The sequence below is a fragment of the Puntigrus tetrazona genome, chromosome 13 (genome assembly GCF_018831695.1).
Source record: "Puntigrus tetrazona isolate hp1 chromosome 13, ASM1883169v1, whole genome shotgun sequence".
Classification (NCBI taxonomy): domain Eukaryota; kingdom Metazoa; phylum Chordata; class Actinopteri; order Cypriniformes; family Cyprinidae; genus Puntigrus; species Puntigrus tetrazona.
The window spans coordinates 14,979,442-15,003,125 of record NC_056711.1 but is presented as its reverse complement, the minus strand read 5'-3'; the positions used below and the strand labels follow the sequence as shown (position 1 = coordinate 15,003,125).

General features: G+C 37.1%; 1 protein-coding gene across 4 annotated transcripts in view; it reads right to left on the bottom strand.

The window, feature by feature from the left end:
• Nucleotides 1–23,684, bottom strand: part of adgrb3 (adhesion G protein-coupled receptor B3) — a 137,096-nt gene that overhangs the window by 7,885 nt on the left and 105,527 nt on the right. For all 4 annotated transcript variants that reach the window (XM_043255731.1, XM_043255732.1, XM_043255730.1 and 1 more), the window contains 11 exons: nt 21,599–21,725; nt 19,813–19,916; nt 19,629–19,731; nt 8,183–8,333; nt 5,672–5,741; nt 5,244–5,310; nt 4,708–4,793; nt 3,343–3,441; nt 2,450–2,621; nt 1,358–1,453; nt 526–565 (listed from right to left, as the gene is read on the bottom strand). In XM_043255731.1, the coding sequence (XP_043111666.1) occupies nt 526–565; nt 1,358–1,453; nt 2,450–2,621; nt 3,343–3,441; nt 4,708–4,793; nt 5,244–5,310; nt 5,672–5,741; nt 8,183–8,333; nt 19,629–19,731; nt 19,813–19,916; nt 21,599–21,725 (1,115 nt within the window). The remainder of the gene's footprint in view (nt 1–525; nt 566–1,357; nt 1,454–2,449; nt 2,622–3,342; nt 3,442–4,707; nt 4,794–5,243; nt 5,311–5,671; nt 5,742–8,182; nt 8,334–19,628; nt 19,732–19,812; nt 19,917–21,598; nt 21,726–23,684) is intronic.

Sequence of the window (23,684 nt, the reverse complement as noted above, 5' to 3'; positions counted from 1 at the left end):
ATGGATTCAGGTTTATTCCATATGGCAGCTAGATAAAGAGAAATAAAAGATAAAAGAGAATAACATATGTGAAATGAAATAATTATGACTAATTCTGATTTAATATGTACCATATCAATATATGGATGGCTTCAAAAACCTAAATCTTTTTTCGAACTTCAGAGACATACATTTTACTTTTTGAATATTTAAAAACTACCCCGAACTGAAATTACCAGTTAAGTGTGCTTAATAAATTTAACAGCATTAAATATATTTTAATTAGTTTGATATATTTTTAATACAATGAAAGTAATATGTAAAGTCTATCAATTTGATTATCTGTGGAACTAAAAAGAGTGGATTCAACAACGATATCGTACGTATTAGTATGTATCCTACTATCCCGCTGGATGATTAGCCCGGCGCCACTGGGACTCCGTCATTTTAATGTGCAACCCGAATGTTTATTCTCTTGGGCCATTTTGGCCCAGGAGAGGAGAAGTAATTAGGAAACACATTAATAGTGCACCATCTGTTGCTTACCTGATCGACATGCGATGTCCACATCTTTCTCAAAATCCGTCTGTGGAAAAAGAAGGAAAGAAAAGCGGACAAAATGAAATTTAGATGAGAGTTTAGACAGAACTAAAACATAAAAGCTGAAACTTTGACAGCTGCTGACATACAAAAAAAGCACAGTCTAATCAACTTTGTAAAATCAGAATAATACATCACTTATATAATACAGTCTAACATATCTATGCCGTCATGGGATTGTTCTCAAATTGTATGCTTTTGCCGGCTTGTGTCTGCAGTCTAACCACGTCCCACAGAGAAAACTGTCATCTGTTGAAACCGCTTATAAATAGAATCGGATTATTCAGGTATGACAATAGAGGAGCCATCAACAGCGGCGAATCAAAGACAGTCTGCACATTGGAGGCCTCATTATAGTGAAATGTTTCTAGTAAAGAAACTTTAAATCAAAACACAAATGAGAACTGTGATCATTATGTGCCAGTGGATCTGTGTGGGTCACACATCTCCGGAACCATTTTAACAGCAATTACTCCCTCAAGCCAGTAAAGGATGAGAGAGACCCGGTGTGAAAAACGACAAATGTGTCCTATCTGAAGGCCAGAGGAAAGCCAAAGGACATTAATTAAGCAATGACAGATCTCCATATCCTGTCATAACTGTATAAGCAATAACACTGCATAACAAAGACATGCAGCACGAGCGCACATTCAGTGCATGCTTCTGATAGCACAGAGGCAAATCATTTATTAGCTAATTTATTAGAAGAGAATATTCCAGCTGAGTTTGTGACTGTACAGTGGAAGAATCCTGAAGTCCCAGGAGGCGAGTGTCTTACCATGATCTGTGCGTGCCCGTTGGGAAATGTACCAGTCGCGTCTGCACTGATGGGGTCTTGACAGTTCCTCAGGCGACATCTGAAGGCATCTTGAACCTGTGAACCATCATTTTAGTCACTCAACAATAACATATGCTATCGCAAAACACTTCAGTAGAGCACATGGCTTCAGAATTGTTGTTTTTTTAAATCAAAGTAAACACAGTAAAAAAGGGAATATTTTATAGAATTTAAAATTACTGTTTTGTATCAATGTATTTTAAATTTTAATTATTTTTGTGATGCAAAGCTGAATTTTCAGCATCATTACTCATTACATGATCCTTCAGAAGTCAACCAGAAACATTTCAGATTGCTGTCAATGTCAGTTATGCTGCTTATAATTTGTGTGATTTTTTTTTTCATTTCAAAAGACCATCATTATAAATGTCTTCACTTTTGATCAATTTAATGCATTTTTGCTGAACAGTGTTCAGTAATTGTCTTTACAAAAAAAGTGTATAAAAATGAATAAGCCTGCCAAATAAACAAATGTAGCAACAAATGCCTTTTATCCTTGTTTTTTACGCTTGTTGAAATTGCCAGATTGTTTCCTGTAGGGGGTAAAAGAAGGACATCCAACTATTTAAAGGCAACATTCGCAACCCACTTCTGTGAAGCAAGATGTCAAACTAGGAAAAAACATGTAGGGATTTGATTTTATTCATCAGGAATTAATTGGTCTTGGAAAGTGTCTGCTTTCCAATGTGATCTCTAAATGACAGATTAAAAAAAATAAGAAGGCTTGCTGATGTCAGTCCAATAGGAAAGTTATTTTAGAGGAAGAGGGATCATCAGAGATCAAGATGGATTCAACTGGGGCTCAGTCAGGCAGATTTTAAGGGTGAGTTTGGCTCGTTTGGCTCTTCTGAAAGTACCTTCTTTTGTTTTTCACAGAAGCAGGAAAGTCATTTGGAATAGAATATTCATATTTATCCTTTTAGGTAAAACTGGACAAGGAGTAAACTAAACTGGGCCTCTGAAGAAATTAAAGACGGCCTGTGGAAATTCTAAAGGAAAAGAAGTAAGGGATTATAATGGTTCCAGCCATACCTCTCTTCTGAGGATACAGTGGACCATGACTATGACAAAGCCTTGCAGGGAGTCAAAGACCGCGAAGAGGATCTGGAATAAAATTGAGCGTTTGTCCGTCATGGCCAGCACCGCAGACATCCAGGTGAGAGCTAATAGAGGAAGGACAACACAGGAACTCCACAGGGAGGCCCTGAGACAGAAAGAGAGAGATGGTGGACTGAACAACAAAAGAGATGGATTTTTGTTCTTGGTCCCAAAAGTATTTTTGCCCATTCATTTTCTCCATAGGCATTTAAAAACACACTTTAATGAAAAGCTATAAGCCTTGAAAAAAACCCAACCAGCTCTGGGTTATGACATTACAGGCTTTGATTCGAATATGATTCTGAAATAGACAAAAGACAATTCAATTGTGAGGGAATTAATTACTCATCCCATAAAATTACTATACAATGTTTATATGTTAAAAACAAAATAACTTCAGATCTCATCTTAGATCTTAGGTCCGTGCAAATGTAAAATATCACTTTGCGTATGGAGGAAATGATGGGGATTTTTAATTTTACACAAGTCTACCATTGAGCTCTGTAGAACAGATACAAAGAAGAGGAGATAGGTGTAATTTGTTTGCCAGTTTCATTCCAGATGAAAGCATGCACAAGCCCAAATTGTCCTAAATTGCCATCAGCACATAAATGAGTCCAGGAGCACACAACAACCAATGCATTGTTCCAAAAGAGTGTGTCGACATATCACAGACAAAGAACAAGAGCCAGCTGTTCATTTAACACCTCCACAAATCTCCTTCCCCGAGGCAAGGGGAAGGACACACATGCATAAAGTCACACGCACACTCTTGCATGCAGCTTAATCAGCATAATCGATTTGCTGAGGCATCGGTGGACACTTACATGGCGTTGCTGGCCGTTGTTGCTGATAAAGCAGTAGTTGAGACGACGCCACATTTGGCACATTTTAAAGTTAATCCTGTATGGGGCTCGCTCATCTGCCTGCAGAACAGCCAAATAACCAGACAACACAAAGGGAATGTATTTACATGGTGGTCTGATTGTACCAAAGCAGAGGTGGTGGATATTTCTCTGGGAGATATGGCCCTTTGTGGACTTCAAAGATGAAGTGTGTCGTTTCTGCACCTTTAGTAGCACCGGAATTGTAATTGTTTGTCTGAGCATCCGGACTGGACTGGAAATAACTCTATCGAGTCAACTAATGGTGTAAATTTGAAGCAAGACTACCTATTTCTGCAGTTTTGTCATACTAAGATGACAGTTTAGCTCTGTTTCCAAACCTAATGAGGTCCACAGCTTACTGTCAACATAGGCGACAATCTTTTTAAGCGTTTGGTGCGAATCTCACAGTTGTCTCCTGTACAATTTGGCGTTAGGATGATGCTAGGAAAACAATAATCTAAAGAGCAAAAAACATCAAAAAAAGAGCAAAGGAGAAATTTTATTAGGTTCAGTTCAAAAGTGTGGGATGGGTAAGGTTATTAAATGTTTTCGAAAAAATGCTCGCCAAGGCTGAATGTATTTGCTCAAAAAAGTAAAAACAGCAATATTCATTGTAATATAAGAGAAATATACACCAATATATACCAGTGTTTTCTATTTTAATATATTGTAAAATGTAACGTACTGTTGGAATATGAAATTAGAATGTTTTAGTGGTTGAAGAAACTTTTCTTTTTGCAGTTCAAAACAGTTGTGTCAGTTAACGTTTTTGCAGAAACTTTTTTTTCCAAGATTCTTTGATGAATAGAACAGTATTTATTACAAACAGAAATCTTTTTGTAAAACTGTAAATGTGTTTACTGTCACTTTTGATACATTTAATGCATCCTAGCTGAATAAAAGTTTTCACTTAAAAGTAAAAAAACTAAACAAAACAAGATCCCAAACTTTTGAACGATAGCGTAAGTTTCTTCTTTTCATTACGTAATTGCTAACTGACAGTATGACAGAAATCTGCAAAAAGTTACCGCAACTGTTCAAACTGTCAACAAGAAACAGTATCATCAGATTTGATAAAAGACATTTTGAGAATGAAAGTATCAGCCGACTAACTTCTAATTTCTAACAGGTTTCCTTCTTGACAACAAATCACACCAGAGGCAATAGATTACAGAACTAGTAGAATACATTTACATTTTTAAACACAAAAGCATTTTGTGAAACCAAGATATAGATTTCAGAACAGAACTTGAGTTTGACGTTTTATGTACCTGTGTTTGTGTGATGCAGCTAATTGGCACTTACCCTGCTCTGTGTTTTAGTTTCTTATCCAGGATCCCGTCTCTTGAAACCAGTTTATTAAACACTAGAATACCAATCACCATGTTAACCTGTAACCACACACGCAGTAACACAGTCAAACTGTAGTAAATTAACAATACACCTCAAGCAATGTCCAAAGTATTAACTAAAAGTAAAAGCTTCTTTGAACATAAAAAAAATGTAAGTGCTTTCCAATTCACTTGCGAACTACCTTCAAGACTTAAAAAAAATGCAACCATATACATCTAAATGCACTGTTTTGTGTTGAGCAGATGCAAAAGAGTGTGTATCTGTGCCACCATTATATCTTAATTCAGTCTGGAGACAAACTGCTTAATGACGCGTATAAATGACGGGGGTCACGATCTTCAAACCGTGCCACGATGGAGTGAGGCAATTTTCTATTTCAATGTTGGCACGGCAGACTAGTCCAGTAAATGACATAAAACATTACAAAGGCACTGGTGTGTGTAGTTAAGGCTGGTAAATGACTGTAAACAAACAAAGTGTAAAATTACCAGCACAACTGCAGCGGCGGGTCCCACAAATGCATAGAGAAGACCACCTTCCAGAGATAGCCAACAGCTGCAAACACAAAAAACACCAAATATCAGCAAATCTTGCATAAAATGTAACATCCGGCATCAACTTAATGGGGCATGGCAGTACACAGTCGTATCGTCCTTGAGTGTCTGGGGATCTGGAGCCATATGCCATGGTTCTACATGAGAGACTTTTAGTATGGAACAAGAACTCTAAAGAGATCTTAAAACACTGTTTATATCCAGGTATCCTCGGGGAGAACTACTGTAGGTGGGACTGTTGCAATCTCTAGGCTCTGGCTCATAACTTCACGCTACTGATTTAATTGAAAAGATCTTCATGTGGGGTCTCAAGTTTTCTAGGTAAACATGAGGAACAAAGAAGAAAAAATTGCTTGTCTTACTACTGAGATGTCCCGTATCCTTTTGCTTTTGTGAATCCCATTGAGATAGCGACCACCAAAGCAGGTAATCCTTCAAAAGAGACACAGGAATGATTAAAGGCCACATACCGGGTAATCCTTTAAGGCTGGAGACTTTCACGGCACATGTACAGTGGCATCAACAGTAGGTTAAGAATGGAGAGGAAGGAGAAGAAACGAATGCAAGTGGTGCTTATCCGTGCAAAACCAGTCACTGCAGTGCTACAGTGGAATTTTTTTTTGTGTCATTATTTTTTGAAAAGTGATAAATGGCTTTTTAAAAAAAGAAAATTGACATATTCTTAACTTTGTATAAATAAAAATACTTTAAAAAAAAAAAAACTTTTTATTTAATTTTATAACTTAATTTTATTAAAATATATATATTTTAAACATTTAATATTTATTTTAGAAAAATATAAAAATAAATGCTATAAGTAAATTTAGCCATCACAATATTATAACTGTACAGTATGAAATTTGTTATCTGCTAAAGATTAAATTCAACAGTGTTGCAGCTAGTGTTGATTTGCTTTACATATATGTTTCATTAATAATTCAAAGACTGAGCAACAGTATTTGCTGCTTGTTTTCAAGAAATGATAAAATTGTGTGTGACGTGAGAGCAGGTAAACAATCTAATAGGAATCCCTAGAGTTTTAACCTAAACCCAGCATGTGAAATGCAATTAGCACAACTGCTTTTGAACAGAGAGGCTGAAACAATCAAACAGGTCTTGAGCTGAAGTATAATATCATATCTGCTATTTTTCTAATCCTCTCTCTCTATTTCTCCGTCTCTCATCTTTGCTAGTCTCGAGCAGGACTGGCATTATGAAAGGGCCCTTTCTGCTCCTGCCACTGTCCCGTGATCTGAATATTAACACCATCCCTCTCGCTGGTGGCTCAATTTATTGATGCAATCAGCTTGTCTGAAGAACCAGCGAGGGCTTTTGTGAGTCCCCTCCCCTTGCTGAGTCTAAATGAAACTCCGCCCCTAGCCACCAAGCAGTTTCATCCTCGACCAATCGGCAAGCACACTGCAGAGCACACTGCAACGCTGGTCCTCCCTCAGAGGTAACATTAGTCTCCGAATGGATGAAAAAGAGTGAGTATCTGAGAAGGATTAATGAATTTGACCTGGAAACTGTCTATGATGATATGCCTGTTCCCTCACAGATACAAATTACACCTGTGGATTTATAGTTGAGCTGAACAAACACAGCACAGTCTTCCAGACAGTGAGATTGACATGCCTCTAAGGTTCTTATGATCTGAGCAGGGGTCATGCAATTAAGGAGAACAGCTGTTGGTTTTTTGATCCGTAACAGATGTTTTAGATTAGTACTTGTACACTGAGACGCTATTTATCAGATACACTATTTACTTAAGACAAGAGAAAATTAGTGAGAAGTGATGAAATACGTTGTTTACTTGGAAAGATTTTTTAGACCATTGAATGAACCAAAAATATATTACTGCATGGTTGTTTACTATATAAAGCATCAAGAGTATAAATATTAGAAGTATAAAACGTTTTACAAGTTTCAGGTATTCTGCTTTTTGGAGGAATTCTTTCGTTCTTTGATGAAAGAAAGTATAATAAAAACAGCTTTGAGTTACTTTATATCATTTTATTTAAACATACTATATATATATATATATATATATATATATATATATATATATATATATAAATAATAGTATGTTTAAATAATTTTTTTTTTTTTGTTTTTTTATCAATTTCATTTATTTTATTTTGTAATTGTATAGAATTTTTGTGTCATGTCATGCAAGAGGTAGACATCAATGAAGGTATAATGATCTGGAAGGTGGCTGCTAGCATCCTTAATTTATTCTTTTTGTCTGGTCTATTCACTGCTTAGCAACCGTTGTTATGGCAATGGAGTCACGGACTGATACAAAAGCAAGAGCAACAAGTTCATTTGATAGCAGACATCGCTTATGGATTCCACCACCATTAAGCTCTGAGATACTGAACACAAACCACTTATGATTAGCGCACAACCATATAAATCTAAAATGTGAATCTTGTTTAAAACAACCGCTGTGCACTGACGCTCACAAGAAAGATTTCATGGATACCAGTAATTGAATTAATCCACCATCAGTGTGTATCAGAATAGCCAAACTAATAAACGGTTCACATATCTGTCTTTGTCTATCTTCCTCTGTCTTGTCTTTTTCCTCTGCACACAGCAAAACACTGCAATGATGGAAAAAGAGAGCCTTGTTTGTTGCTAGGTAACTGGAGGGATGAGTGTTAGCTCTTCTGTAATCAATTTGATGTGTGCGTAAAGTGGTCCTGTATAAGAAACCCCGGGGAGGTATGGAACATACGAGACAATATTCAAAAATTACCCACTCACATCGTCCACATTTGAGAAGTAAATATCAGCTGCATGATGATGATAGATTGAGTGAAACAGAGAGGGAGAGATGTAGAGCTTGTTGTGGAGATCCAAGCACTTACCCCATCCCAGACAGAGGAAGCGTTTCCGGATGAGCCTGGTCCGAACTTTCCCTGTCACGGCCATATAGGACTGCCAAGCTTCTGTCAAGACCCAGCAGAAGGACGCCAGGAAAAAGAAGTGCAGAAATGCAGTTGTCATCGTGCAAATGCCCTGTCCATTCAACAGAGAGAGAGAGAGAGAGAGAGAGAAAGAAGAGGAACTGATCAAATACTTCATTCAAGTTAGGCTTAAATGAGGGCTTTTGGACCGCTGATCAAATTTCCCGTTGACTGAGCTAGAGTTTGGGTGAAAAGTACTCAATTAACTCAATTAAAGTCAAAAGGAAGAAATGTGAAACTCACTGAAACCACCAAGATAGAAAACTAAATAATAGATCCCTCATTGTATCTACTTCCTTTGATTTTCATACAAGGTGTCATGAAAAGCTTGAGTGAAAGACAACAAAGTCGCAGAGAGAGAACATCGTCGTTTAGGGCTTTGCGCTTTGGTGGTATGTACTGTGTTGTGCAAATGTGCTTGGTATGGATCACAAAGTTGATTTAGATTTAGTTTTACAAAGAAAGCAATGGGGTCATCAACATATTTTTAGAAGAACAAAATTGAAATCAACAGTTGATTTAAACTGATCAACAGATCAGCTGGGTGCATATTGTTTGTGGTAGAAAGCGTATTGTGTTGTAATGTATTGTGCCTTTAGATTTCAGAATCGGAATGTAAATCATTGTTGTTGAATACTGAAACTAAATGCAGACATCTAAACAGAAAGACTATGGATGAAACCTACTACTTTTAAAACATACAGTACATTTGATTTAAACAATAGGTCTGCATAGCCTTGCAGTTACAGCAAACCTATAAACCTATAATATTTTACATAGAATTCTTTTTTATAAAATAGGTAAATGTTGACTTTTCAAGTATATTTAGAACTTGATTTAAAAATAAAACAAATTGCCAGTTATGAAGAAAAAATTCAAAAGTGTGGGATACAAAATCATGATTCTGATCCGAGGGCAAAAGAGAGAGAGATGAGTTGATTTAACTTATCAGAATTACAAGGAAAAAAGTCAGAATTCTGGAAATATAAATTTAAAACTACATCTGCCACCAGATAGGCTCCACCCACAAAACACAGCATCTCTGCATCTATCTAACTATCTATCTATCTATCTATCTATTCATACATCCCACCCTAACCATCATCCCATGCTTCTGATTCCAAATCTAGGAAATCTCACTGCAAAAGAACATATGTGCTCCGGACATTCTCAACACTTTGTCACCAACAGCAATCAGTCAGAGAGATGCCTTCAGCACCAAAACCACAAAACATTACCATCTTTCTCACCAAATGACTATCTTCCTCACTGAATTTGGCAGTCAATGTGTTTCATGCGAATCCTTTAAGACTGGGATGATTACCATGTGACAAAAACACCTCTCTCCTAAAACCGGGGTTCCCACCACATTTGACAAACCAGTGTTCCATGAGACTTACAATCACATTTCCATATTTTAGAGAAGAGAAATAATTAAGAAAATCTCTACTCACTTTAGAAATTACTGGAATGCATCATTTGAAAACTCCCACCCATCCCTGCAGCTGACTGCTTGATTAGAACATTGTAAAATTGTCTTGAAATTCCCTAAAACCTGTACGGTCGATACAAATGACCAACAACAATGTTGACACAGGAACATATCCTTGGTAAAGCGCATCAAAGGTGGTGTACCTGAAGACAAATCCACCCACCAGCTAGCCGCCGACAAGTGAATCTGACAGAGGGAGAAGCTGGATGCTCAAGGCATAGAAAAGAGTTGGGAGCATAGCCAACATGAGCCAGAGACAAGCTGGACGAGACGTAATGAAGACCCTGCTTCCACCTGCTCCCATTCCACCTGATGCAGCCAGGACGAATGCTGTGAAAACGGATCAGCTGGCAGCATGCGACGGGACACCTGATGCTGATGAGCTCCCTCACGCTGCCATAAAACCACAATTCCTCAGTAAAGCAGCTTTCATGAGCTCTCGCACATAACGTCTGAGAGACTCTGTGAGTTTGAAGTTCACAGCCAGTGTGCGTCTAAGCCAGACGACCTCCTGGACCAATGTTGCCTTTCGCATTCGCTGTTACTTGACTTCTAGAATTAGAAGGACACCATGGCCTACTTGTCTGCGGAAAGTTTTTAGTTTCACTGTTGCATCGGTTTGCGTAACCCTGTAAAAGAAAAAAAGGAAATTGCCAACTCCATTCTCCATCATCTCTATCAGTAAATCTTTACAACTAATATAAATTTTACACTGTACAAAACTATTGGGTCTTTAAATAAATGTATACTTTATTTAGCAAAAATACATTAAACTAATCAGAGAAGACATTTGTTGCAAAAAAAAAAAAGTATTACAAATTTTAAGCAGTGCAACCGTGATAACTTGATAAATTGCTAAAAATAAGAAATCATTATAGATTATATGAATCAAGGATCATGTGACACAAGTGCGCTTTGCCATCACAAAAACAAATTACATTTTTAAAATACTTTAAATAAAAAAGCAGCTATTTTAAATTGTAATAATATTTCAGAATAGTTCTGTTATTACTGTACTATACAAGTGTGTGCTTGCCAGAGCTCTTCTACAAAGCTTTCATGCTTACATGAACACTTAGCACTGTCTACACATACTCCACTGCTTGGAGATACTTTAAACTAGATAAGTGAAGGCACTTTTAACTGGATTTTCGCACCAGATTTTCAGATGCATTGGCATCAACGAAGACCTAAATACATGAAGCAATACCAATTTTTTTTTAATTGTTGGATGCACTTGTTCTATTTCCTGCCTAATGCTTGCGGCTTAGCAAATGAGAAGAGAGGTGATGAGGCTCATGGCACATGCATGTCACCGCAGGACCTCACGGCCATATGGGCCAGTGCTAATGACTGACGAAGAAACACTTATGCCACACAGAGCATGAATTAACTACTATAAATATAGTATCGATTGACACTCTTAACAAGTATCTTGCTTGTTTATGTTTAGCATGTGTCTATTACCGGCGGCTAATGCACAATAAGAATGTACAATAGTACACTACATGCGGAATAAATGACATTTTAAAATGTATTAAACAGAAACCAGGCATTTTAAACTGCAATATTTCACTGTATTTTTGATCACCTAAATGCAGCCTTGTTGAGCATGAGAGACTTTTTTGGACAAGATGCATTCATATAACATCTGAAGGCATTTGAAGGCACATGACACCAAAAGCACCTGACCTGAGTGGGAATTTGACTTGTATCTTTAAGTACCAAATGTACTATATCTGTATGCGTGTGGGTTTGCCTGAAGAGCTGGGCAGCAGAGGAAGTGGAGGGGGTGGCACACAGCCTCAGCTGAAATCCTGAGTACACACTGCCCTTTACAAAGGCAAATTGCCGGGAGATATTGAGCCCACTGTGTCTGTATCCATGGCAACAGAGGAAGTTCAGGAGAACAGTAAAGTACAACATAGCTGACGTAAAGGGAGGCTCGCGTCCATGTCGAAGGGCTGATGCTGGTGCTGCTGGGATTCATATACGTGAGCGTGAGGCCGGGACATTAGCTATAAGGTTTGAGACTTCATTTCCATACATGGACTATGGCTCTCTGGTGTAATTCTACCTCACTGCAATCAGCTTCCGGACACACAGATTGGAGGTTGAAACAAATATGAAAATAAATAAGACTATATAACGTGCTGCAAATTAGGAGAAATATTAAATCACTGTAAACAATGAAAGCCTAATGAGATTCATTTATGTATAGAGCTGGATTTTAATTTATGAGACTGCATGTTTGAATACACTGGAGAACTCCGTGCCCATTATGTCAATTCAATGCCTGTACACTTCAATAAAACACAATTAACTAAAACTTTAATGTAATGAATTGAAAGCAACTCACAAATGCAAAACAAAACATTAATAATCAGATATCCTGCAGCCCGGATTGCGGAATAGCTTATTTTACGAGATATTTTTTAAAAGTGTTCTCTGTTAATGTCTGTTAAAGTTCACTATATATAGTTTACAATATGCACTTTTTTAAATAAAAATAAAATGCAATTAAATGTATGCACTAGTAGTTAAGGTCACCTAAAATAAAGTGGAACAAAAATACAAACAAATAAAAATAAAATAAAATAAAATTAAATTAAATTAAATTAAATAAAATTAAATTAAATAAAATTAAATTAAATAAAATTAAATTAAATTAAATTAAATTAAATTAAATTAAATTAAATTAATAAACACAAAGCAAAGATGCACTTGCAATCGTTTTGGAGTCAGACACTTAGAATCGTGAGGTGCTTAAAGATTAAATTTCCCTTTACACATTTGTCATCTTACACTTCAGCAAGGGTGATACTTTAAATGGCGCTGCTCTCTTGGTTTTGAGTTTACAGGAATGAGTTTACATCATTCTATCATATCACTCACACGTTGCGCGGGGACAAACCCGTCAGAAGATATCTGCAGAATACTATGTCCCTCAAAAAGCTACTAAACCACAAGGCTTGGGGGGAAAATATAGCCTACCACCCCAGATAATATCTACAGATGCCAGTGTCATAAGTTTGCCAGTGCAGTAGGTCAGTTTGCCCATTAAGCTGTCATTAATTATTTAACGTTCAGCTGTTCAAACATGAAAAAGACTGACTCATTTTACCCCAAGGCGAAGTTATAGATAAAACAAATTAGAGCGTGTTTTTTATTGAAAGCTATCTCTACAGATCATCAAAGTGGCTGATGTGTCAGAAGCATTCAAATCCTTGACTTTAAGCGAAATGATTTGATCCGTGAGTCATCCGTCGCGGCTTCTTATCAACACAGAATCCTTTCATTTCAGACGATTCTTCGAGGGAGCTTTAATATTCTCTTTGAAGAACTGATTAAATGATTCCATGAATAATAATAAAAAATAATATAGCATAATCTAAGTCATTTAAAAGTAAATATGTACTGGGAATATGAGGTCACTGCATTGTCCTCTGCCAAAGAGATTTTTATAAGTGCAATAAAACTCTGATAACAGGAGAGAGCAACTTAATAATTATATATTATGTAATTAAAAAATCATTAATTCACTACTGACATACATTGTTTTCCCCAGTAGCATAAATATCATTTTTAGATAACAGATCTTGCAATATCACTCATTTTTTTCCCATTTGTTTTTTCTAAAGTGCAATCCCAATGTATGTTTAACCCTTAAAAAAAAAAAAAACACTATGATTATTTTATTTAACAGTTTGACAGTGACCAAGAGAAAGAAGACGTATGAAAGCTTTCTGTAAAGAACAGGCTCAAATCTAAGCTGATAGAGAGTGATATCAAAGCTCTGTAGCGGTTGATGTTTGTAACATTCAGCACTTTCCCAGATCAGCACAATGTAAAGGAAGTGTTGATATAAGGCATAGCTAAGAGTCAAACTGACATGATGCTGATATGCAGGCTAATTAAGCCAGACTCATTATGCAACAGAAAAGAATATGCTTCAAATGGTCCTTTTTCCTGAGTATGGATATTTCAGTGATCCTGCCTTCATTACATTCTAGAATTGTAGCACAATATCTCATTTTAACAACTATTTATTCACACTCTGTCAAGATTATTGCTGGAAACGCTTTTCTCTCCGCCAATTAATGTTACATACTCCTCACATCTACCCTGATACAAACAGCACTCTTCAGCTGTTTGAGCAGGGTTGTTTCTCTTTTGACATAAATGCTTTTCCTACATTAATATTTATGACAAATGCCGCTGCTTCGCCAAGATACGAAAATGTCGCTTTCTATTATTCAACAAGTGAGGTAAAATAAAAGCTCAGACGCTACAATAGTAGCATCTAAACAATTCATTAAGTATGGCTGCTCCAATCTCTGCTCGATAGGAGAGTATTTAGAATAGACACCACAAATAACCACACGCAGTTTTCTCCTGCAGTTTCCTTCACTGCTAACCGCGTTGACTATAACTAGTGTCATCGTTTACAAAACGAAAATACCACAAGAAAAAAAAAAAAAACTCAGCAAGGTAAGTACTTTTGAAATTACGAATGCTTTTCATCATGTTCAAACATGGCTCGGATCGGTTCTCTCTAATCAAAATCCTTGATGTTTGTGTTTGGAAAGGTGCCGCGGGCTATCTTCACATCTTAGTACTTGAGAAGATAAACAAGTCAGCAACTGATCAAAAGGAAGTTGCACATAAATACAGACACTAAATTATAGACTCGTCTTGAAGGTGAAGATTAGGATCACTTTATGATGTTTTTAAGGTCTGGTGCAAAAAGATACCGAAAAATGTTCAGGAAAGCTGACCATCACTTTTTAAGAGAACATGATGCTTTTTTTCCTGTCCTGTAAAGTCAATTGGAAAAAAATTGACTGTATTTACTTTTTAATGCACATTACTGGTGCCCGATTCATCAGTGATGATTGTCTTTGCAATCTTCTATAAAAGCATAATAACTTTATATTTTTTAAATTAATAACTGTCTCTGCAATAAATTTCCTTCTTGGCTGACCTCAAAAGGGTTGTGCATCATACAAAGCTAACTTTTGAATTCCAGTTTAACGGCTAAACTTTAATTGAATCACAGAATAGCAATTGCGAAAGTTGGAAAGTACAAATGAATTGAAATTAAAATAAATTAATTTAACTGTAACTAGAAACAGCAAAGTTTGTGAAGAAGGCATGTCAATGAAATGGTTTTAAGACTGATTTAATGATTTAAGTATTCTTAATATTAATAAGATATTAACAGTGTTGAGTGCTGGAAAAGACATGACAGGATGCATGGATTGATGGATAGATGATAGATAGATGGATAGATGGAGAGATGGATGGATAGATGGATAGATAGATAGATACTATTGCTGCCTAACCTCAGCTCAATTATATAATCCAAACTTCACTCAGATAATTGTAGGCTGACATACCTTAAAAGTCTCCCTTAACACTTTTAAGTTTGACTAACTTTAAATTGAAAGCAAAAGTTAAAGTGAATAAAATCTGGTTCATATAAATCAGCCGTTTCATTCCTACTGACAGCTACTACATACTGGCACTCGGATACTTCATAACGCACCACTGGATTAAATGGCACCTTTTCTTGCAGCGAGAGATAAGAGGATGTCTCAGAGCACCATTTAATAATCCTAAAGCCCCATAAGACACTTTAGGTGCTGCTAATGGAATAAGCGCAGACTCTGCGTCTGTCCGACTGATTCTCTTATGAGAACTACAGCACAGACCGTATGTCTTCAGCTCTCATCTCTACACACACTAGCAGAACACACATCGTAATTACTCATAAATGGTCTGTTGCACAAAAAACTTATTGACTAAAGGTCTACATCTATGCTACTTTTCAGCAGAAAAAGCTCCTTTATTAACAGCAGGTTTGTATTGAACATCTATCAAAGGTTCTTATCCTATGCTATTTGTTGCACGTCCTTGTATTTCAGTCTAAAAACCCGTTTGATTCACTGACAACCCGCAATCCAATAGAACGAGGTATAAGCATGTCTACTTTCAAAGCTGCCATTAGTCAAAGCTTATGAAGATCCACACACCAGGAGAAAAAAAGAAAAGCACATTTAAAATTACTGACAGGGGACTAAACTGTTGTCAGCGCCTTAATCATTTCGTGGGAGGATTGCAGAAACGCTTTACATCTTTGATGCAATGAGGATGTCAACCCTTTGTTCCACCAAAAAAAAAAAAAAAATGAATCATTCTATAATACAGATTTTGCTCATAATGATGGTTGTGGACGGGTCAACGTTGTTTCATTTCCAGTTCACAAACAGAAATGCATATTTCCAGTCATTTGGGAGAAATGCTGAACCCTCCTTCGTGCTAAATGTAAAATGATGTGGTGTGGAATTAAAGAAGAAGATGGCAGTGTGTATGATCAGCACTGACAGGCCTTCAGTTCAGCTCAGCGTTTGGAGAAGCCGCAGGCTGAGAGCTCTTCCTCCCATGACCATCACGTCATATGTGCGACCTCCATCTGGAGGCGAAAACCTGCACCCTCTGAAACACGTATACGTCTTCTCCACCAGCGTGATGAAGCAGGAATTACTCTAAATTGCTGCTTTAGAGCGTAGCAAATGCCTGCAAAAAGAACTGGCAAGACAGTGATACACTAGAGAATGACATTTTATTGTCATGGTAACATAGATGCGCTGACCGTTAAAAATGCTCAACTGATGCCTTAGATACGGACAGAGCAGAGGTCCAGATGTAATTATGGTCCATTAATGGCGGACCGGACCTACTGCAATGCTGTCATCAAGACTTGCGCTGTAAGTTCTTAGAATACTGACGTCAATAACGATACATTGTACAGCAGGAAGCCAAAGCAGATCCAAAAAAACAATGTAAACGACATGTTTAATGGCAAGCAATCCACCAAAGCTCCGTTCCAAAACCTTAAGGCATTGTAGGCATGCTACCAAAGACAAAAGCCGATCCAAAATGTAGGCAGCAAAACAATTCTGCCTTTTCCTAAAATATCTCATTTCGGCTACATTCTAAAGCCAGTATCACATACAGTGTTCAAGAGGCACCACAATGCGTTTAGTGAAGATAGTCATCCAACGTGGTGGATGGGTGGAAAGAAACTAAAAAAGAAAGAATACAAATTACACTGTGCAAAGAAAAAAATATTCAATAATTAATGTGAGCTATGTACTGTACATTATTTAAATTAATTATTGAGCACTTTTTAGTTGTACAGTTTTACATTCATAAGAGTTTTTTAAACTAAACCTCTGCCTTCATTGTTTCAAAGATTGTTTTAGAATTATTGATACTCTAAAATATTAAAAATATAGAGAACACTTTACTGCATGCTGCCAAGCTTTACTTAAAAATCCTTATATTTTTTTAAACAGGAATGTTCTGTCTTACAACCGATCTATACCTGAAGAAGCATTGCTGTTTAAATAAATATGAAGATTTTGGAAACTATAGGACTGTTTTTGGTGAACATGCCTGTAACCATCCAGGTATATGAAAAGTTGTTGATATACCTATATAATAATACATATGTTACATATAATATAATAATGACAATAATATAATAATAATAATAATATATATATATATATATATATATATATATATATATATATATATATATATATATATATATATATATATATATATATATTTTTTTTTTTTTTTTTTTTTTTTTTTATATAGCAAATTTTGTTACTTGGAATTATTCAATAATGATTTTTAATTAAATAATAAATAATACTAATATTTTCCAGAAACATTACAATAAGAAATAGAAAACACTGGCATTTAAAATGTTTTATAGAGCCAATAAACAGCTTAATTAAATCCTTTACGTTTGTCCTATATCCATGCTTTTATAACCCACACACCCTTAAGGTGCAGTCAGAGGAACGCTAGTCAATCATCCCACCAGGTTTTGAAACGGAGCTACAGTCAATGTCATCTTTTGATCCATTTACCGTAACAGGAAATTAATTTGTTTTAACCTTGGGAATTCGCTTCCTTCCATCCCAGAACACTCGTTAGAATCAGAATTGGAAAAAGCTCATGCCTTGTGCTGCCTGTACCGAAATGTCTGACTGTGTGACTGAGTAATGTGTTATTCCCGCAACACCGTTGACTCACTCAGAAGCCCTATCTGTGTGGGCAGCGTAGGAATAACGTTCCACTCTGTGTAAACCCTCCTCTGATGATAACCAAAAACCACCAGCTGTGCTAGCCCTGACAAGCTTGTAAGCAGTGAGAAATCAACCTCTTTTATCTTGTTTACTCAAACGAGGGCAAATGAGCGTCGTTTGTAAGCGTGAGAGTGAAAAATTAATCTTTGTTCTTTCGAAGTTCTGCAATTTCCCATATCCAATCATCTCTGATGTTGAATTTGAAATGGTGAATGTGAGAAAATCTGACTCTAGGATCCACTGATCAGGATCTGCATCTTGTAATTACATCTTGAATGACTTATATACACCATCTCCTTACTGTGAGCTGGGAAAAAAATTTTTTTCAACATTTTTAGCGTTTCCATTTAGCTGGGAGCCCATTTAGACCTTTTTAAAACTAATTGCAGACATGTAAAGAGATTTAAAATGCTTTCACCCTACCTGGATCCTGAACTTTAGATATTCCATTCACAATGGCACCAAATGTTCAGATTCACGTGGGCTCCGGATATTGCAGAGAGACTGTTATATAACTGAACCATTTGGACTGTGAACACTAAGGGACTTTTTGCTTCAAGTTTACAGTGATGATCATCATCATATGCGGGATAAATTTTATTTAAAGCACTGCAAATAATGCAGTGTATCAAAAAGGCAATGTTTCCCCTCTGCTTCCCTAAATGAACAGCATCTTCGCTCAACCAAAAAACCTGTTTGACGATGAAAGACTGTTTAGTCTTTAGGGAAGCCGATTACTTAGAAAGGGGTTAGGATAGTTGAGATGTTGACGTTAAAAACAACGGAACTGCTGCATGTAACAGTGTCAATAATTCAAAAGTGCAATTTTGGTGTTTAGTCTCTTGTTTGAGGAAATACGTGCAAAAAAAAGTTGTGTCTCGGACCTGAGTCTGTCCATTTTGCATTTTTATTGTATAATTCAGAATGCGGCCAGCTGGATTCTGGCTAATGTATTTAGTGGCTCAGAACATAGAGGCATCATCATCATTTCTCCTTGGCATTGAACACAGAGCAATGTACTCACTCGCTAAAAATAACTTCTGTGGCTTGTGGAGTACTAATTTAAGACGCATATAATATAGTATACTGATAAACAATGATAATAATGCACAATGTGCAATTTGTACAAATGTAGGGGACCGGTATATAATCTGCATGTGTGTATAAAAATATACAAATTTGTACAGTGCATAAATTGTTTACCACACAAAAACAATGCAATTTGTTCAGACAAACACAACAATATAAACACATAAAAGAATACGTAGCTCACTACGCAAAGCCACCAACATCTGGATAGATAGGTAGGTCACTTGCGAGAAAATTAGGGCAGCCAGCTTGAATTTAAGTGAGTCACAATGCCTCAAAATAGAGGAATTAAAACAATATGGTGGGGCGGTATGATATACAAACAGCAGACAGAGAGACCTTCGCCGGTTTTAAGTAAAATCAGTGTTTCGTTTGCATTAGAAACCCTGAAATGTCTAGATCGGCAAAATGCAAGCGCAGAGAAGCTGTCTGGCATTCAAGACAAGCTGCAAAATCAGCCCACACGCGAGCCGAGAAATAAATATGAGAATCCAGAGTGGACATTTTGTTCAAATGCAAATCATTAATGCCGTATCTCGATATCATAATCTGGCAATATTCGAGTTAAACACATTAGAGATAACATTTAAACATTTACCGCATTATGTGTCTGTGTCTGTCCAACTAGGATCAGGATGTTGGAGCAGATGATTGAAAGGCAGAAATTGATCAGAATGATTGATCTCTCCGACCTGATGTACCTGTGAACAAATAGTTTATTAAAGTTGCATTCCTCCAAAAGTGCATTATTTGCAATATCCCTCGTACGCCTGTGCACTTACCTCCATAGAACAGCGTACACCACAGCCAGTGTGATCAAGGCCAGGCAGGAAAGACCACAGCCCACTATTAGTGTCACAGATGGAACCCCTGAGTACTCCATAGCCTGTGAATGGCACGCAAGAGCTTCAGTGAGCGAATTTCAAACCCTTGTACCCCTAATAAAAGCCCATTTCAGTGCCTCTGTAATAAAGCACATTACAGGATGCTTGCTTATTGCAGCAAGGCCATTTTTACTGCCCAAATTTAGAGGATTAAAGGACAAGCTTTTTTGGGTCTGTAATTCATTTCCCCCCCATTCAATCACCCCTTCACATGAATATAATATATTTAGCCTCCATTCAAATGCACAGTGCTTATTAGGTAGGTACTTCATGCCACAAAGCATAATGAACTAAAATACATAATCTTTTTTTAAAGCAAGACTATTCGGAGATCATCTTCGTAACCCCCCGGGCAGGTATTTCCAGACATGGAATAACAGCTTTTTGAATGTTAAAGTTCTAATTAAAAATGTAAGATGACAACAATGCTGTCATAAATTCGTCATGCAAAATAATGGTATTATTAATGCACATTCAAGAGTAAGCCAACATGCAACGCTTCTATAAAAAAGGTGACTAGGGCGGGACTTTCATTTAAAAAGTCAAAAGGTTGCCCTTTGGCAGACTTATTAAGTGTTTTTCCTAAACATTTTTATATGCCTGGTCTGTTCCAGTGCTTTGTTCTGTCATTTAAATAAAAACAGATGTTGACCATCACAATTCGTATTTCATCAGAACGCATATGCCTACCTATCTTTTTAAATTGTTGCTTGCATTAGCTGCACAGGCCTTAACTAAGCCTTCACAATGCACATCCAGTCTATTTATTTATGTCTTTTCCCCCAGAATTCCATCTGACAACCCCCCTCACTCCAGTTCCCAGGAGTCACAAGTCATTGTGACATATCAGCCGTGCATTGCAATGATAGGAGTTATCAAACTTTGCCCCTGCTGCATCACTGAGACGCAGACGACACCATCATTTTCACACGGGAGCCATTTATTCACTGACTGGTCACATGGTCAGAGAAAAAATGGCTGCCTCTTACTCTGTATGGTAAAACAGCCATGTTTTGCTGTCTACTGAATGCACTAGTATAGAGACCACAGCTAATGGCTGATGGTAAAACACATATAAACGCTAGATTCATTTAATACATTAATCTAAGACAGTGAACTGTAACAGAAGGAGGAAGCCATTATTGCATAATATGAAAGCCATATTTTTTTTTATGCACAATCCTGGTATATCTGCACCGCTAAGAATTATTTTATTAGCATAAGTAGCAAACTGAATGCTAAAATTGAAGAGCTGATGCTCCTGCATCTCAAATGTGAACATATACAAAAGCTTTGAGCTTTTGATTTAGGAAAGATAAAATGGAGATTGTGATGGTCAGTATTTACTTGCAAATTACTTTAATCTGTAAAGGGGAAGCTTTAATAGATAGTAATTCTACAATTGAAATATACAAATAAAGAAAAATCTTAATAAATGTGTTATTATTTTAATAAATATTTAATGGCATCTACTTAAACAGGAGATTCTGAGCTCTGTCTTTCTATCTCTCTCTCTCTCTCTCTCTCTCTCTCACACACACACACACACACACACATACACAAAAGCTTTGCACAGGTAGATTTCTATCATAATCAAACATGACATAATTAAAGTAAACTATTAAACATCCATCTGATTTCAATCAATGCAGCATCCCCCGCAGAAGACAATTGCAATACTTACTATTTCTCTGGGTTGTTGAGCCAAAATGGCGAAGGTAGATACCCGATCACATAAGCATTTGGTGTGGGATGCATCGGTGAGCACAGTTCTGCATCCTTTAGAGCTCCAGCTGCCCCAAGAATCGTTCCTACACAACACAGACAAGATTAAATCGCTTTAACAAGCTTTTTCTCTGCGAATCCGTCACTCCAAATCCCCAACTCCGCGCTCTCATCTCATCCACTTCACTTCTCACTTAAGCGACAGAAAGTAAACGCAACGCATTTTAGTGCACATCGCACTGAGTGCGACTGAAGCGCTGAGGCTCTGTGGTGCTGAACGACTCGCTGCTCACAGATACACTCACACCACACAGCAAAATAAACCCGAACCTGCGATTCCTTTGACGCTTCTTCTCTCTTTTTGCCTCAGCTTTCTCTTATCGCGCCGTATCGATATGTATTTCCACTCGCTTTTCTAATTAGCGCCTTTTGGACGCTTTCCTGAGGGAAAAATTCAGCCTAGAAACGGCGGACGGCATCAGATTGATACTCTCTTGCCTCCTGCCTCGCGCTACAGCGGAGGGGGGAGATGCCTCAGAAATAGTCCCCGTTTCTTGTTCGTTCATCCCGTTTTCGACATTTTTTCGCGAACATCTTAAGTTGATCCCTTTTTACAGCGTTTGATTTCGCAATACGCTTTTCTCGAGACACAAACGGCAGGGAAAAAAGGAGCTCAAGCGTTAACCACCCCGTGAAAACGGACTGGATGGTAGCAGCCAATTTCTCCTTCTCTGGCTAGCAAAATGATAGAATAGACATCTCACCTATTTATTAATGCTTACACATCTCGGCTGATATTGCAGTGGTTACATCTAAAGATCAGGCTGATATATCTTAGTTAGCTCGATATAAGTCATTTAAGGCTAAAATGATGAAAAAAAAATGATGAAAATCATCCAGGTTTGTATTTACTTAGCGTAGCTGATTAATGTTTGATAACGCTGTTTATCCTGTTTTAAATATTTATATGGAACCTCTGGTATAACAAAATCAGTTAGTCAACAGCTATGAAGTATTGCGATTAGCTGGTTGAAAACAATCAGTGTAGTATAAAAGCGACATTGAATTAAAGTGCCTCCAAAAGATGCATAACAAATACAGCCCTTTTCCGGAGGCTGTATGACATGACATCCTTAGTAACTTTTCCCTGAGGAAGCCTATGAGGATCTCCATAATTAAACCGCAGCAATTGCTCTCTTTTCAAGGTTTAATTAAGCTTTAAAACTCACACTTTTTTATATGCACGGATATCATGCATAATAACTTTCATTTAAAGAGAACGGCATGCATTACCTTTCTCATGTATTCATTTATGAAAATGCACGAAACACATGAAAATTTCATGACTGAATGTACATTAACTAATGAACTGTTATGATCCAAAAGCATTTCAGGCTTTTGGTTTTGGATCATACTTAGATATGCGTACAGCATAAATCAGGCCGGATTGATTCACTCGTGGAAGACGGAGTGCAGGCCCTGTCCGGTCTAACCGCATCGACAGCAAGCCGATAGCGACTGACTCCAGGCGTTTATTAGGACGTCGTGGAATGGATTGCTGTGGGTTACTGTGTGTGTCAGCAAAGCGATTTGATGTGATGCGCTCGATACGCAGTAGATTCATCTGATCATTGAGTGTGTGATCTTAACGAAGCAGCATTACCTTTCATAACTATCAAAACAAAACGTTGCTTTGGAAATTCCAGTTTGCACGGCTTATTTACGGAAGTTTGATATATTTTCTACCAGGGAGAAGGCAATTTATTTTCCGTTTAGTTGCATCTGTTCTCTTGTTACTCACTTGGCTCTTCCGGTCTGGGAGGAATTTGAAAGACACACAGTCTGTGGAGGAGGCTGTGGGTGTATGAATTACGCTAGGCTCAAGATAGACTCGGTTTCTAGGCAATTGTACAAGGAGAGACTAATGACTTTTAATAGCCGAAATGTGGCGCTGTCCGTGGTACTGAATCACTACATTTAGGCTAGCAGAATGACACTGTAATCAGATTTGAGTACAATTCTGACATTTGAGGATTTGTCTTACT